Here is a 17,488-nt window from a genome sequence, read left to right on the forward strand (position 1 = left end):
GATGTCTCTAAGGATTCCCAGGGTCCTTATTTTGACTGCTGGGAAAAGTTAGTGTGGTGATTTGTAATTCTGTTGTTCTGTTATTAACAATCTGTCCACCAAGAATGGGAAGAAAAGATAACAGGGAGTCATTTGTGGCCTAGCGGTTCTGCGTGTGTATGTATGTGGGTGGGTGAATCTGTGCCAGGGAATCTCCTCTCTCAGATCCTTGCCAGCGTCTTTTGTGAGCAAGCTGTCTGGATCGACTTGGCTTTGTCTTGTCTGTAAAGTCAAATTCAGCACAGGAAGCCAAGAGTACAGAATGTGTTGGGAACCTCATTCTTTCCGGCTTGGCGACTGTGGTACTTTCTAAAATTTATCAAACCAGTGTCTCCTCCTCTTGAAATGTGTTTCTGTGTATGTTTAGCTAATGAGGCTGGCGAGACCCCGCTTGACATCGCCAGGCGACTCAAACACCTGCAGTGTGAGGAACTGGTGAGCTTTCATGTTGTACATACAAAGTTCTTGTAGAGATATATATGCATATAGATCTATATGCGAGATAACTGACCTAGATGGTAAGATGTTGTTTATGGTATGCTTGTCTCTCTTTTAGCTGAACCAGGCACTTGCAGGGAAGTTCAATGCTCATGTGCATGTGGAGTACGAGTGGAGACTTCAGCATGAAGACCTGGACGAGAGTGATGAAGATCTGGATGAGAAGGTGAGGAAAAACTCATTAAGGAGAAGTATTTTGGTTAGATTTTGCTTGACTAATATATTTGTGTGTATATGTGTAGATATTTAGTATTAGCTAATGCCTAATTTAGTGTGTGTACATATTTAGTAATATTTCATTTTCAATCAAATAGTTATTGTGGCAGAGTAGATTAAAATATAGTAAAAATCAAGGCATGGTTTCAATGCTGTTTTAACTAAATTAACACAATAAAGAATTATATTGGATTATTTTTAATAAGTTCGCTTAGATAGTTTGAACTGATTCCGCATTTCAAAGCGCATATTTTGCTAATGTCCAAATATTAAATTGACCAAATAATAAGTGCTTTGTAATCATCTCAATAGTTAAAATGTTGATTTTTTTTTTTTTTCTTAATATTCAATGTGTTTACCCAGTCCCACTTATGACCTTTGTGTCTACAGTCCAGTCCTCACCGGCGGGACGAGAGGCCCATCAGCTGCTACACACCGGGCAGTAACTCCCTTCAGCCCAGTCCGGCCAGCCTGGCACGAGACGCTCGAGACATGGTCAAAGACAAGCAGCGGTTCGTGCCCAACCTGGTCAACAACGAGACCTATGGGACCATTATCAACACCAACTCACCGGTCACCATGTCCACCTCTGCTCCGCCTCTACCACCCCGAAATTTAGGTACTTTACATTTCACTCAGATGAAAGAAAAAACACTGATTGAGAGAAGAAATAGACCCATTTGCCTTCAGAACTGCCTTAATTCTTTGTGGCATAGATTCAACAAGGTGCTGGAAACATTCCTCAGAGATTTTTGTCCATATTGACATGATGGCATCGCGTAGTTGCTGCAGATTTGTCGGCTGCACTTCAATGATGTGAATATCCTGATTGAGATCTGGTGACTGTGCAAGCTCTTTGAGTATAGTGAACTCATTGTCATGTTCAAGAAACCAGTCTGAGATGATTTGAGCTTTGTGACATGGTGCATTATCCTGCCGGAAATATCCATGCTATCATGTTGTTTACTCCAAATTCTGAATCAGACTAGGCGTTTTTTTCTATTATCCCATTTTAGTGAACCTGTGTGAATTGTACCTCAGTTTCCTGTTCTTAGCTGACAAATGGCACCTGGTGTGTGTTCAGCTGCTGTAGTCGTTCTGCTTCAAGTTTCGGTGTGTTGTGTGTTCAGAGATGCTCTTCTGCAGACCTCGTTATTTGAGTTACTGTTGCCTTTCTATCAGCTGAACCAATCTGGCCATTCTCCTCTGACCTCTGACATCAACAATGCATTTTCACCATCAGAACTGCCACTCACTGGATATGTTCTCTTTTTCTGACCATTCTCTGTAAACCTTAGAGATGGTTGTGCGTGAATATCCCAGTAGGTCAGCAGTTTCTGAAATACTCAGACCAGCCCAAACAACAACCATGCCACGTTTAAAGTCACTTCAATCAAGTTTCTTCCCCATTCTGACACTCAGTTTGAACTTCAGCAGATCGTCTTGACCACGTCTAAATGCATTGAGTTGCTGGATTAGATATTTGTGTTAACGGGCAGTTGAATAGGTGTACCTAATAATGTGGCCGGTAAGTGTATATAAAATGTCTAGCATACATTTGACCTACTTCAACCTTTTTTTTAAATCATTGCTGGATCCACTTTGTTAATATTTATAATTGTAAATGAAAAATATATTAAACATACACAAAAAGCAAATGATTCAATGAGTCACTAATTCTGTTTGATCACATTCAGGCCACATCTGGCTGCTGTATTTTTAGCCTCACAAATGGCAGGTCTTAAAATGGCAGAAATCTCTTTGACCTGTTCTTGTATTCTCACCCTCACCCAGTTACACTGCAGAGCTCCATGGCAACGGCCGTGTGAAGATTCTGACCTATATGTGCGCTCCCAAAGTCTCTGGACAGGGAGCCGTTATGAGCTCAAACGCTGGCTGTCTTTCAAACGCTTTCAGAAATGTTCACAAGGACTTACAGGTCTGTTAAGATGACATAAGGGAGATGCCTGTAAACAGGAGATTGGTGGAATTAGAGTTTCACTGATTTCTGTGTTAGAACAAGATGAGTGAGGCTTTGAAGTGAATCCCATAGTTTGAGTCCCTCTGGTACATACTTCACAATGAGCGGTTTTCTCAAAGACACTAATGGAATTAGATGCATAATGGATCTCTGCAGGTCTGGAGCAGGACCAAAGTCCAGAAAAAGAGTTCACAAAAGCGCTGTCCTCTCTTTTCATCTCACATTTAATCTTTTTTTCGTCTTCTCTTCTCCTTCCCACAGTACAGCCGTCTGGTCTTGCTGGAATGGCTCAGGGATCGCCCGGTTGGAAGCCTGGCTCCCTAGATCTGACCGGCAGGCAGAGATCTTCCTCTGACCCCCCCAACATGCACCCCCCAGCGCCCCCCTTACGGGTCACATCCACTTCCCGTGAGTTGGCTGTACATGAATGAGTGGATGAACTTTTGCTCGAGGCAGAGCGCTTCTGTTTCATGTGGTGCTTTGTGTTAAGATTAGATTTGAGTCAGATTGTTCTTTGATTGATCCTGGATCAGCTGCTTGTGATGTCATGGCGGTGTCTAAACGTATGAATATTAATTAGGTTATGCTGTGTTTGTGAGTTGAGTTTGTCTATTACATAGCCTAATTGATGTTCATGAACCAATACCAGGTATCAGGCTTCAAAAATTCTGGTTATTTTCATATTTCCAAAAACAACTTCAGGTTGTGAAGTCATATATATATATATATATATATATATATATATACAAACAGGCAACAAAATAAAACATAAATATTCTTAACTTTTAAAACAAGAAAAACACAAAACAAAGGCAAATAGTTATTAAAAATAATGGCAAATATATACATAATTGTGGATTACAGAAATGTAGAATTTTCTAATTAATCCTATAAACTTATCTTACTAACTATTAATTAGCAGTAATTCAGGAGTTTATTGAGGTCGTAGTTAATAATCGGACCCTCAACTAAAGTGTGACATTTTTTTATATAAAAATATACATCTTTATCCAGAAAACTGGAAAGTCATGGAAATTCACGTGCGGGAACCCTGCTACCAATACTGTCAAACATAAAATATTGAAACGTTTTTTGTTTTTTTTAATTGTGAGTTGTTTATGTTTAACATAATTGCATCTATTTGATGGTCTCTGCAGTTCTTGTGCCCAGTGGTGCTCCCCCTCCTATGACTAAAACTGCCAGTATGATGGAGGCCAAGAATATACAACCCAAACCTGGACACGGTCCTCCTGGCCAGAACATCAACCGGGCTACAAGGTCAGAATACTAAATAACCCATGACCACATGCACACACACATATGCCCTTTACTCTGACAGTCCTGCCCTATAGGACAACACAGACTCATTATAGCCGCGGTTAGCCGCTAGTCCTTGAGTGGAACTTTCTCCAGTGTTTGGTGAGCGTGTCCTTATCTGGACGCAGAGGTGGAAAATGCCCATAGGGAACTTTCTGATTTACCAGGTCATTAATTCCTATTCAAGTCCTCATTCACACACACAGTGCCAGAGGACGACACAAGTAGGGCGCTCATCTGAGCATGACCTGAGTCTAAATATCGTTTCTTTTAGTACTCAATATTACAAGACCTGAACACAGTATTCACATCTCTTCTTTTTGTTGGTTGCAGCGCGGACAAAACTGTCAGTAAAAGCACACTGATGCGCTCTGGATCCATCGAGAGACCAGGTAGATGTCACAGAAATCATGTTAACTGTAAGTTGATTGTTTTAATAAAGGCTTGCGGCCATTATTGTATTGAAAAGGCAATTCTGACAGTGATGTCATTTCCTGTTTTTTTTTTATAAACAGCTAAAGAAGTTCCTGGAGGCCCCCAAAACACCATTGGTCAAACTCTGCCTGCTACCCACATGCCCAGGAAAACCTACCTGGTATGTTTAACCACTAGAGGAAATTCCAGACACGTGAATCAAGTGAATTCATGATGGATACCGCCTAATATGCCATATTTACATAACATATTTACTGTGTATGAGATGCTAAGTTACATGTTCTTGTGTTTCCAAACCTGATCGGTGTGTGGCAAACAGAAGCCGAAGCGCGTGAAGGCCATGTATAACTGTGTGGCTGATAATCCAGACGAGCTGACGTTCTCTGAGGGAGAGGTCATCGTGGTGGATGGTGAGGAGGACCAGGAGTGGTGGGTGAGTATCCTGACTGCTGCACACTAGACTTCAACTCTATGTAGATCACTCACTTTATATAGTAGCAGTGGTATGAGAGAGAGAACCAGAGAGGAAAAGTGAGTTTACTGTATTTCCCTTTCTATTACTGGCTGGTTGTTAATAAGTAAACTCTCTGAGGGCCGCGGTCTGGTTCAGGGTCTCTTGCTGGAAAACAAGTGGTCTGTATTCAGCCAATCACCTGCGTTTCCACTGGCTGTGTTTAGTCATTCTCCTTGGAGGCTCTTCAATGGTACAGCCAAATCCCCAAATCTCTGTGTCCCTGTGTGACTTCAGTGGTATTTACATATGAATGTGCTTCAGTGGGTTCAAATATTTGATATATTTTTAATTTTAGTACTTCAACTTTTCAACATTTCTAATTTTCAATTAAGTTATTTTAAGTTTACATGTTTCATCTAATATTGATCATTTTATTTCAGCCTTATTTATATTAACAAAAATAATTAAAAATATTTTCAGTTTATAATTACAACACTGGTTAAATCAGCTTTATCGGTTGTATTGGTATAATGACACACACACAAAAAAGCCTATCTCTTTTTCTAACATTTCTAACACACTTTCTCCTGATTGTTTTGTAGCTGGGCCACATTGAGGGAGAGCCAATGAGAAGAGGAGCGTTTCCTGTCACATTCGTGCAATTCATTATGGACTGAAGGGCCGGAGATCACGGACACTGAGCTGGACGGATGACGGCACTTCTCTGCCTCTGTGTGTCCTCACTAACCATCGTCATCATCATCATCGCTATTCCCTTTGTCATGAGGCTTGTGTCCTCACTGAGCTTCCACTAATCCCTGCTCTCACCCGGCTTGAGCAGTCACTGGAATATAACAAGCTTCCCGGGCTTTGGATTTTTCTTTAGTTTTTAAGTTTGTGGCCTAGATATGTTGCAGAACGACAGTTTGTTGCAATAAATGCACTTTTGACTTAATTTATCATGACCACAATGCTGAGAAGAATGTCACCAAGATGAAGGTTTTAGTCCGAGATCATTCACATCCTTATTCCTTTTAGACACAATAAATAGCGTAATGTTTTGAAGTATAATACACTCTGTGAATATAGTCTTATTTGCCCACATTCCATGTCTGGCAAGGAAAGGCAGAAGGATACTCTGAGAATCACTGACTTTTGAGGACTCGGTTGGGAAAGATAGCTTCGTCAATGGTGCTAAGCCAGGAATATGCTACGAGAGCCGTCTGCCCTAGGAGGGGGAGCTCCGATGTCCCCATTTTCACACTACCTGCCCCAGTGCTGAGTGTATAAATAGGCGTTCCACCGCTCACACCTGGGAAATATCTGAAGTGCACTGTGGATGAGAGAGATGGAGAAACAGACAGACATAAGAGAGCTTTTGTTCTGGCTAAGGGACTGGGAACAGGCTGAATGAAAGAAATCTTGACTCTGTACCTGCTGGGAGTTTTGAGCGCTGTGACAGTCTTCGTGAACATTCGGTGGCCTCCAGGGAGAGGAAAGGAGCCAGTGAAGAGCATCAAGAAGGTTTATTTCTGTATAGATATTTATAATTCTGAGCTGTCCTTCTGTGGTCTTGATTTAGATGCTCTTATTGATTTTAATGATCTTTTGCAGACCTTCCTTCAGTGTGTAGGCAGTTTGCCTTGAGAGGCCTGTGGAACGCTGTCATTTCTCAACTTGGAAAATTCAGTCATTAACTCACCCTCATGTTCTTTCAAACTGTGCAAAAGACCAACAAACACTGCAGAATGTGTAGAGTGCTTTTTCAAAATGGGGACTGTTAATGTTAGGCACTATGAAAGTGGTCCTTAAGATTAATTTGCTATATTCAAAGTCTTCTGAAGCCCTATTGTAACTGTGCGAGGAACAGACTAATATTCAAAGGGAAATTCTGTCATTTACTCATCCTCATGTCGTTCCAAACCTGTGGAACTTACTTTCTTCTGTGGAACACAAAAGAAGATATTTTGAAGAACATGGAAATTTCTCAAAATAACTCATACAAAAAAAAAAAGTCATACAGGTTTGGATTGGAAAGACATTGTTATTTGCTAAAAATCAAACCTGCCTCGACATGAAAAACCAATGACACCCAACTTGACACGTGCCATATTTGAAACAAACGCAACTTCTTGTAGTCAACATATGGGTTCAGTGTACTTGGAATGCAGTGCATGTGTCATATGGACCACATTTACAATTTTCCTTGTCTTTTTTTTAAGCTTGACCGGTTTGTCGCCATTATGGAAAAAGCACTCTTGACATTCTTCAAATTTGTCCTGGCTAGATAGAAAGTCATACAGGTTTAAAATGGCATGAAGGTGAGCAAATGATGACAGTATTTTCATTTTTGGGTGAAGCTCTTATCTTCCTTCAGTGTGTAGAACATGAACATACACTGAATAGTTTTCAGCTTGAGAGCACTAAAACCCTTGTCATTTTTAACAGATTCCAAGGTGTCAGTTTGAGATATGAATTATGTGTATTTCCACCAACCAGGATGTGCCCTGATTTGGTTGACCAGATGGGTGTTCCCTGTACCAGTAATAACTCAGCAATTGTATTCCAGGGGAAATTAAAATCCCCCATGTCAGATTTCCCTCACAACACTTCTCTTAATCCTTTCTAAAGCTTTGAAATGCTCATCCATCAGTAATTGTGTGCAGGAGCGTTTTTAATGTCATGAGTGTTTGATGTGGTTGCAGAGCAACTTAATAGAGTCTGTTATGTAACTTTTAATTACAGTCATGTTAGTCTCGATTGAGCTCGGACCAGAGTGACCTGTAACTCGGGCAGTGACGGGATGTAATTATCCTGCGTTCAGCTCAATGTATACGGACGGCACCTGGCCGGCTGTGATTGTAAATAAATGTAGACTTTGCTTTGTGCATATTTAATTGTAAACAGAGAGCTAAACTGATAATGACTGGCGTTTTGTTAGATAAGACTGTTACCGTACACTTTTAACTAAGATGAAAACAACCTCTATTCATCCGTTTACCATAAACGTCATTGTTGCTAATATATAAATATATGCATATATGTACAAATAAATGGGAAAACTGGAATAAAAAAAAAAAACATGAATTAATTTCTTGTTTATGTGTTGCATTATTCAGGTAGATTAAGTGAAACTGCCAGATAAAAGGACAATGACCTCCTGAAGGGTCCCCCCTCCCCCCCTCAGTTAGGGGCCTGTGGGATGTTTTTGTATTAAAGATAAATCATTTGAAAACAGGTCCATAACTCAATAGGTTGAAGAGCACTGCCATCTATTGGGGATGAGGAAAAAAAACACGAGAAGAAACTCCACATTACATTCGCATTGATTTATTGTACCGTATTAACTGATCCGATCCCACTTGGACCAGGACACTGGAGGACGACAGAAGAAGGGCATGTTCAGAAGTGCAGGATGCGGGGTGCAGGGGGTTTGGGTTTTACAGCATCTTTGTGTTCCACTGACATTAATGTACCACGCTTAACACAAATCCCACTAGAGCCCAAGAAATCACGGATTCACTGGCCCATAGTGGGAAATGTGCTCTGAGGTTGTTGTATATTTACATTAAATAAGATTAAATTAGGTTACAAAAATAGACGCAGCCTCGAACTTGGGACTTTTGGGTTGGGGTTGTTAGGAGAAGAGGATGCTGGGTAAGACTAATGAATATGGTGTAAACGTGGTTGAGAAGACCGAACAGCTGTACTAACATTAATCAAAGTGAGACAAATTCCAGCATATCTGTTTAAAAAGGGCACCTTCCACAAACAGACTGACTTCCTCCTCCTGCTGAAGGAACCAGTGAGGGTGGAAGAACAGAGCGTTCCCAGCACTCCTCAGGACTTCTCTGAGGCCAGAGCACAGTCGAAAGAGGTGGACAGGACTTTACAGATGGCCTGGGCTTGTTCCTGCAGAGCACAAAAATGATGTGTTAAAGCTACAGAATATAGCAGAGTTTTCAATGTCCACTAACACATTGAACACTTGACACTTTGCAGACTCTGATCTGGTTGAGCACGTTCATGTGTTTTGGAGGAGGTATGGCTTTGGAGACGCTCTGAAGGGTGCTTTTTTTTTTTTTAAGCATATATCTATTGCTAGACACCCCGAAACTGTCTACACAAGCTTTGAGCAGCATAACTGTTTCCAACATTGATAAGAAATGTTTCTTGAGCACCAAATCATCATATTAAATGATTTCCGAAGGATCATGTGACACTGAAGACTGGAGTAATGATGCTGAAAATTCAGCTTTGCATCACAGGAATGATTTTTAAATAGAGTAGCTTTTTGTTCTAGATTATGGTTCCTTCAATTTAAAATAAAATAAAATAAAAATGTCAAGCCGTTTTAAAGCAAATACATAAATAATGAAATACTAAATATTTCTGCTACATTATCAGATCTTTATATGCTCTCAGAAACACTTCCTGTTTTCAGGTCTTACCGCATTACTGCACTGATACACCCAGATGCTGCAGTCATGTTGCTTGGCATCAGTGGTCTTCAGTGCAAGCAGGTTCTTTCCAGCACCCAGACCATCATCATAGCAAAGCATGCGCACAATCAGGTAGAGCGGGTGACGGTGAAGCACATCCTGAGAATCAATAGCAAATCAGATACCCATTACACTGAAATCCTGTATTTCATAGTGGTGTAGATATATGTTCGGTTTCAAGACATGCAGTTCCACATTATTTTGTGAACATGAATTTCAAGCTTCTCTCAACACGCTCGTTTATTTCGTGTACAAAGAAAAAGAGCCAAATCTCTCATATTAACAGTTAAAAATGACTGAGTCAACTCACACACTGGTCTAATGAGGCCACTTTAACTCCATACTTGGACACTCCCAGAATCATTTCCTCATCTCCAGGCACAAACGGCAGTTTTCCGTCTTGCTTTAAAGTGAATACATGAGATTAGTTTTAAATAAAGTTTGCTAGATTAGAGGTCTGAGAAGATATCTGAGAAACGCTGTTGAAAGTGGATCAGACCTAGCCTGGCTCCGCCCTCCTACGTACTTCTGCTCAATTTCATTTTCCTTCAGTAACTCCGTCTGGGATTGTGGTGTATTCTTTGGTTTTCTCCGATCAATTTTTAACCGGTCCAATCAGCGAACAGAGGGAGTGGATGAGAACGATGACGTTGAGATCGTGCGCTAGTTTGAGTTGACATACGTCACGACCAAACGTTAGCAATTGGTTATGGCAGATCCAGAGTGACTCTGGTCAGATCCAATAGTTTTAAACTTCAACAGAGTACCCGCCTACAAGGAAGTTAACGCTTGTCAATGGAGAGAGGCCAGACTCTCTGTACAAATGAAATGTACGGGAGTCTGGTAGAACCAGGCTAGATCAGACCAAGCGTCACAACAAAATTGTAGCCAATCAGCAGTAGGGGGCGTGGCCCCTTTTTTTGTTCTTCCTTGTCGTTCGTTCGTCATCTTTGCTTTAATTTTCGAGAAGTATTATTTTGCCTGGTTTCAGCTGGAATAAACAGACCTCCACTCTTGCATTGAGTGTTTGTGCATTTTGGGGGTGGAGCAATGAAGGGAGGGCTGTGTTTGTTTGGGTTGATTTCAAATATCAACAGTGTTCCTCAGAAATCGCTCACTGCACCTTTAAAGGGGGTTACATCTTCCCCTTCTGTAGATCCTTACCTGAGCTGCATCGATGAAGTTGATCAGGTCTAGAGGCTCCTGGAGGGTTTTGCTCATCTTAAACTGCAGCTTCTCGATGGCTCCCACATACTTCACTCTGAACTCAGCACACGTGTCAGACACAGCGTTACCTGAAGGGTCAACAAGGTCAGGAACTCTTACAGAGTCAAAAATATACAAGCGTGGGTTTCTAAAAGACTAACCTGAGCTCTTGGTGGAGTCTGTATCAAGACTGGCGACGGTGCTTGACCTAGACAGGCCTCCCAAACTGGAATCTACTGACTGAAAAAAGGGAAATTACAGTTTATAATGACCTTTGTGGAATACAGAACTCAGCAGGCAGAATTACTGAATCCCGATTCACTCTTTTGTAAATTATTAGGTCCCAAATCATAGCATATTGTACTTTTTTATTAAGGATTTTTGTATTATGAATCCATGCATGCCTTATGAGCTAATACTGGCCAAGACTTCTTTCACTGAACTCTCTGTTATGAAGCTGCCATTTTATTATATTGTAGTACAGGCATACTGGCTCAATTCATAGTTAAAAAAGTATGTCATTTAGCATAACTAATGCAGTATGTGCTTTCTATACCTAGCAGAAATGTGCAAATGGAGATTCAGCCAACATTTAGTTTATGAAGTGTGTACTTGATTACTTCTGGTGAACTGACCTTGCTTTTAGTGCTGACCTCACTGCTCTGGGAGCTGCTGCTGCTGTGGCGCTTCTTGACCTTTCGAAACATCCTTCACCATGACGCCAGTGCTGCAGTTCTCCAGCTTACCAGCAGATGGCAGCAGAGTCTGAGGAGATTTATCAGCTTTAGCACCATTTAAAGATAGACTATGCAGTTTTATTTGTGCAAAATTTCAAATAATGGGTCAAAACATCATCAATCCTTGTTCCAAAACGTGAGAGGAGAGTCTGCTGGCAAAAGAGAACAAGACAGAGCTCGTGATAAAACGAGAATCAACATTGGCCTGGCTTTTCGGAGATGGCGAGAACTGAGGGATTTGAAACGTTGTAAAAGCAACGCGGAGATGCTGTTTTTATTACTGATGAGTAAGGTATTTTATTAGACAAGATAAATTGCCATATGTAGCTCTCTAACAGAGTTCAAGCATTGTAAAGCATTATCTATTGTGAAGTAGGGCTGGGCGATAAAACGATAACGATATGTATCGCGATAGACACGTAATCAATATCAATAAAAAATGCGTTCGATAATTATTTATTTATTTTTTTCGTTGGAAGAAACCAGCAAAGCAAGTTTGATTGCATGAACAAAGGCACTCACTCTCTAGTAACTAGATAAAACAGAAAAAGTCAGCTCGCCTGACTTAAAGTCTGACCGTAGTCAGACCAATGTCGTCTGCAGATTATGCAAGACCGTCGTCAGTTTTTCTGTTATTCGCGTGCTTATGCGCTGTTCTAGCGTGTGCATTTCTCAGCGCATACATGTGGCTCACATGCACTAAAAGCCTGTCTACCAGCGCCTGAATACTAAGTTATCTTTCGAGTCTTATTTTGCTAATACTGTTATACACACAAGGTTTACATAAACTAGTCGGATATGTCTAAAGTGAAAGCAAACTTGAGAAAATTGAGAGAAAATCTGCTTGTCAAATGCGTGTATAATAGACGCGTCGCGCGCAGCTCTTAAAGAGACAGTAGTAATAGTAAACACGCTGCCGCTTGTCCTTAATGGGATAGTTCACCCAAAAATAAAAATTATCTCATTATTTACGCACTCTAATGTTGTTCCAAACCTGTATTAATTGCCTTCTAATATTTACTAATATTAATATTTTGAAGAATGTGGGTATCCAAACAGTAGCTGGTCCCCATTGACTTCCATAGGAGAAAAATATACTATGGAAGTCACTGGGGTACATCAACTGTTTGGTTACCCACATTCTTCCAAATAACTTTTATTTTCAACAGAAGAAAGAAACTTATTCGAGTTTAAAACAACGTGAGAGAGTAAATTATGAAAATTAGAATTTTTAGGAGAACTATCCCTTTAATGTTAATAAAACAACAAAATGTAAAGAGAAAATCACTCACTGCTCTTGACTAATAACTTTATTAATAGCTTTAATAAGTATCAATGTATAATTTATAGAAAATAGAAAGAAATAGATTTATATAATTTATAGAAAGAAATCGTAATATTATATTTTTGCCATATCGCCCACCCCTTTATAAAGCATTTCTTACGTATTCTTTAATTTTGCACCTTAATGTTAAGAGATAATTGTTAAGTGTTCATTGTGATTTTAGACTTTTGAGTTTTCCATGGTCGTGTTGACATTTCTGCCTTTTTAACTGATGGGATTATAATCAGAGGTAGGTTAAGTTTAAAATAAAAAATCTTTAAATGTAATATATTTGTCTCCTGGACTGGTCCTTATTTTAAATATGTTATAAAAAAATTCAATAATTATCGATATCGACCGATATGAAACACTTATATCGTGATACAGTTTTCAGCCATATCGCCCAGCCCTATTGTGAAGGGTCATTTCATTATGGTTGTTGTAGCGCTGTGCTGCTATTTTCAATGAAGTGTCTATTAATGGGTATAACTACAGTAACGTCTTCCGCTAGTTAGCCTGAGACTCTTTCAGTCTAAACTGGTTATCTCTCTTAAACCTAATAGTAGATAATTTATGAGTAGTGGGATAATCTCTCTCTCTTTCTCTATGAGGACGAATCATAGAATCAAGAATTATCTGCACAAGCACAACCAAAACAATGTCCTTCCACAAAATGCATGTAGTGTTGTTACATAAAACAAAAGTTACATAGTGTAACTTACCTTTAAATGAATCAAAATTACACCCGTAGTTGTTTTCTGTAAAGCTGGTACAAATGACTCTAACACTGAAGATGACGTGCAATATATAGCCAATATAATATTTTAGAGACTATAATTAGAATTAAACAGAGAATTAAAGATAAACCACAAAACATTTTAATGACTTGAAATAAATAAATAAATGTTTTGATAAAAATAATTCTCATAATTTTATAACATGATACTGTAATTATCCAATTATTAATGTGTTGGAAAGTTTGATTCATTCCAATGAATCAGTTCAAAAATGTCAACTTTAAATTAATCGTTTTATGATATTCACACACAAGACTGACTTCGAACCAAATAACTAACGTTATGGGTCAAGAGTGTAAATTAAGTGCCGTCTCAGCGTAATGAACAATTAGGTTCCTTACGTAGTATTTCTGTTCAGGTAACTTACACTTATTACGCTACATATCAATACTGCCTTTATACGAGTTTAAGAAAGCACGGACAAACATGTTCTCGGGGTTCGAGATGAGCCCACGCCCCTATAAAACAATGGTGCCAAACTTTGGGTAACTTTCTAGTAATCTACAGAGAGGCGCTCGGCTCGCGCACTAGCTCGTGGTGTGTGATTACCAACAGACACGAGCTCTCCGCGAGCACAATGTTAATGAAAACCCCTTGGAAAATAACGGAAACCCGTTGCTAGGATAAACATTCAGCAGCACCCCTGACCCACGTCTAACTTGATTAATGCAAACGCAAAGGGCTGTTATTTGGTCGTTTATTGGCATTTCTATAAATAACTATGGATAATATGAACTTGGTAAACAAGCACACTGGGCATACCTCTATTTTGAGATCAATATGCAGCAGTGTAGGGCTGTAATAATTATTAATATGGTTCATCAAAGCGGCGGTCGGTAGCTCTCTCTCTCTCTCTCTGCTTTGGCTAGACGTGCGTTGACACTTCACTTCCTGTATGGCTCCACCCTGCACCTCTTAAAGGGGACGCACGCTACTAGGTGGCTAAGTTTGGAATGGATATCAACTTACTTCTACTTACTAAAAATACTGCACATACTAATATTTTTAAGTGGCAAGTGGCTAATGAATTAAGAATGGACAGAACATCAGCTTACTAACTATAAGCTGTATTAATTCATTCATTCACAAATTCGTAGACCTGTGCTACGTTTAGAATGGACGGAATAACACAGTAGTAACTGTAAGCTGTATTATGTATTTACTTATTAAACAGTAAGCAGTTGTTCTGAAGACATCTTTGAAAGCAGTCACGCGCTTCTACTGTGACAGTTCAGTCAGAGCCGTTGAGTTCAGTGAACGAGAAAGGATTCAGTAAGTGTAAGAAAATGATTCAAAGATTTGAACTCCGAATCATTTACGAACGAAGCACCGCTAATGCCTTGCTGCTTCTTCCTCGCAGTCTGAGGTGAATTGTAAAGTCGTCAGGTGTTGCTGTCACAATGTCGACTCTGAAGAAAGTTGTATGGCCCCAAATCATTCTCTTCGGCGACTCAATAACACAGGTAACATTTTGAGTCACTGTGCCATTTTGAGTTTTAATACTTACTGTAACATGCATTGTTTTTGTTTCAGTTTGCCTTTCAAGCGAACGGATGGGGATGTGAAATCTCTCATAAACTCGAGAGGTAACTTAGAGAGTTCATGACAGCACACGGATATGCATCATTGTATTCACACCGCCGCAGCGGATGATTTTATCATTTCTTTTGATTTATTAGAAAATGCGACGTGGTAAACAGGGGCTTGTCGGGATACAACACAAGGTGGGCTAAGATTGTGCTTCCTCGCATTGTGCCCATTTCTGATGCTCCTATTGCGGCTGTGACTGTTTTCTTTGGCGCCAATGATTGTGCTTTGGAAGGTAAGACTATGTCACGTGTGTTGTGCATCATTGCTAAACAACAGCGGCGGTGATTTAAGGAGACTCACAATAGATTTTGTTTACAGACAAGAACCCCGCGCAGCACGTGCATCTCCAGGAGTTCTCCGAGAATTTGAAGGACATTGTCAGATATCTGGTGTCTATAGGAGTGTCCAGTGACAAGATCATCTTCATCACACCACCACCACTTCAAGAAGCCGCCTGGGAGAAAGAGTGCTTGCTAAAAGGTGACACACCTCCTGACTTTAGGTCGTGTTCAATATTAGTGCACTGCATGCTGGACACTAGTGCTTTGCAGTAAATTCAATGCTTAGTGTAACTTGAGTGTTTTACATTGTGGGATACAGTGTACTGTTGTACACTTAACAAATGTAGACAGTGAAGTATACTTATTCTACAAAAACTGCAGCAAAAATACTCTTACTTCCAAAAATCATTAATAAAGGACATGCACCAGGTGTTTTAGCTGTAAATGGAATCACATATTCTATTGTAATTTTACAACAATTGTCAAATTTTGTTTTATCGTAAATGGTGAAAAGGGTAATTCATTAATTTCAACATGTTTACCATGCATCCCCCTTAATTTCATACTGACATGGAAGTAATATCAGCCACATTTTTAGCATCCGTTTCTTGAATTATGCAATTGGACACCAGTTAATGCGTTTTACTCGAATCTTGTACAGTATTAAAAATGCAAAATATCCAGATCACTTAATTGAACATGCAAAACATATGAAATGTGTATCGCTGCATATTGCATGCCGTTTCTCATTCCATTTAAAGGTATAGCGGAGGATTTTGCCGAATTTTAGAAAAGAACCGCCCTCTCCACTTTTTGAAAAAATGCACATGCGCAACAGTCTACCTGCTCCCGAGAGGGAACGCCTATTAAATGTGTGCACGAGAGAGCATGCACAAGCTAATCATAGCTTACATTAACTTTTACTAGCAGTGATTTTAAATGGATTTCTCCAAATAGCATGCCAAACTTTACCTGTCAAGTAGAAACTTCGCGACTGAGGCATCAGTGGGAAGCCCAACCTGTGTTTTGAGCGCACGCCATCGTGTGAATCGTGTGCACGAGCACGTACGACGACCTTACGTAAACATATCACCAGAATGATTGACACTTAGGAGGACCAATAGTCTTGATGATCCACCCGGAAAAAGAAAATCCTCCGCTATACCTTTAAAAAAAAAAATTTGGCTGTATAGACTGTGTAGCTAGCAGTAATCTAGTATTTAATTACAAAGTGTCTCTCACACACTCACACACACACACACACACACACACACACACACACACACACACACACATTGAATATGATTTTCATCAGGTTCAGCTTTGAATCGGTTGAACTCTGTGGCCGGTCAGTATGCGCAGGCCTGCGTACAGGCTGCAGGACAGTCTGGTGTGGATGTTTTGGATCTCTGGACACTCATGCAAAAAGATGGACAGGTAACGCACATGCTGGCACATACTGTTGTGAATGAACATTGAAATAAAAATAACGAATATAAACAAATGCGTTTTCCCCCTCAGGATTTCTCAGTGTATCTTTCGGATGGACTGCATCTTTCTGTTAAAGGAAACCAGTTTGTGGCAGAGCATTTATGGACACTTCTTGAGAGGCGAGTGGCTGACTTGCCCTTCATTCTGCCTTACTGGGGGGATGTGGACCCAAAATGCCCTGAGAGCAGCCTACTGTGTGATTAAAACTCAGGTCACATGACGCACAGCGGATAAAACACCATTCAGTTCCTGTGGTTTAAATTAGAAAATTTTTGGATACACTAATCATAAATGGTGGAAGGAGCAGCCGCCAGCCCTATTTGCAAACAAGGAGTATTTTGAGTTACTCAAGCAAGTTAAATGACAAATGTCACAGATTATGTTTGATGTTCTGCCAAAAACAAGTAAGATTTCTGAAGTATTAAAGATTTGGTGTGTCCAACTGATTTACTGGCGTTTAAAACACACACACACACACACACACACACACACACACACACACACACACACACACACACACACACACACACACACAGACACACAGACACACACACAGACACACACACACACACACACACACACACACACACACACACACACACACACACACACACACCTTC

At 40.0% G+C, this 17,488-nt stretch overlaps 3 protein-coding genes across 9 annotated transcripts in view; 2 read left to right on the forward strand and 1 right to left on the reverse strand.

Moving 5' to 3' along the window:
• Positions 1-7,830, forward strand: part of asap2a (ArfGAP with SH3 domain, ankyrin repeat and PH domain 2a) — a 58,311-nt gene extending 50,481 nt beyond the window's left edge. For 4 of the 6 annotated variants that reach the window (XM_084392963.1, XM_084392966.1, XM_084392964.1 and 1 more), the window contains 9 exons: positions 407-474; positions 596-703; positions 1,144-1,372; positions 2,996-3,142; positions 3,892-4,012; positions 4,385-4,470; positions 4,567-4,646; positions 4,806-4,919; positions 5,543-7,830. In XM_084392963.1, the coding sequence (XP_084249089.1) occupies positions 407-474; positions 596-703; positions 1,144-1,372; positions 2,996-3,142; positions 3,892-4,012; positions 4,385-4,470; positions 4,567-4,646; positions 4,806-4,919; positions 5,543-5,617 (1,028 nt within the window). In that variant the 3' untranslated portion in view covers positions 5,618-7,830. The remainder of the gene's footprint in view (positions 1-406; positions 475-595; positions 704-1,143; positions 1,373-2,995; positions 3,143-3,891; positions 4,013-4,384; positions 4,471-4,566; positions 4,647-4,805; positions 4,920-5,542) is intronic. The other 2 variants (XM_084392965.1, XM_084392968.1) reach the window with 1 other exon arrangement.
• A 164-nt stretch (positions 7,831-7,994) lies between these two features.
• On the reverse strand, positions 7,995-14,403 carry itgb1bp1 (integrin beta 1 binding protein 1). The gene is made up of 7 exons (XM_084392972.1): positions 14,269-14,403; positions 11,284-11,413; positions 10,810-10,888; positions 10,607-10,737; positions 9,753-9,845; positions 9,392-9,541; positions 7,995-8,852 (listed from the first exon to the last, which is right to left on the reverse strand). The coding sequence occupies exons 2-7, from the start codon at positions 11,353-11,355 to the stop codon at positions 8,781-8,783; spliced, it is 597 nt and encodes a 198-aa protein (XP_084249098.1). The 5' UTR covers positions 11,356-11,413; positions 14,269-14,403; the 3' UTR covers positions 7,995-8,780.
• A 238-nt stretch (positions 14,404-14,641) lies between these two features.
• Positions 14,642-17,310, forward strand: iah1 (isoamyl acetate hydrolyzing esterase 1 (putative)). Of its 2 annotated transcripts, XM_084392971.1 has the most exons (7): positions 14,642-14,778; positions 14,867-14,969; positions 15,040-15,092; positions 15,186-15,328; positions 15,415-15,576; positions 16,693-16,814; positions 16,899-17,310. In XM_084392971.1, exons 2-7 carry the CDS (start codon positions 14,907-14,909, stop codon positions 17,070-17,072), a joined length of 717 nt encoding a protein of 238 aa, XP_084249097.1. In that variant the 5' UTR covers positions 14,642-14,778; positions 14,867-14,906; the 3' UTR covers positions 17,073-17,310. The 2 variants fall into 2 exon arrangements, with proteins under 2 accessions (XP_084249097.1, XP_084249096.1); XM_084392970.1 differs by lacking the exon at positions 14,642-14,778 and having other exon boundaries at positions 14,815-14,969.
• The last annotated feature ends 178 nt before the right edge of the window (positions 17,311-17,488 follow it).

The sequence above is a fragment of the Rutilus rutilus genome, assembly GCF_951802725.1.
Source record: "Rutilus rutilus genome assembly, chromosome: 21".
Taxonomy (NCBI): Eukaryota; Metazoa; Chordata; class Actinopteri; order Cypriniformes; family Leuciscidae; genus Rutilus; species Rutilus rutilus.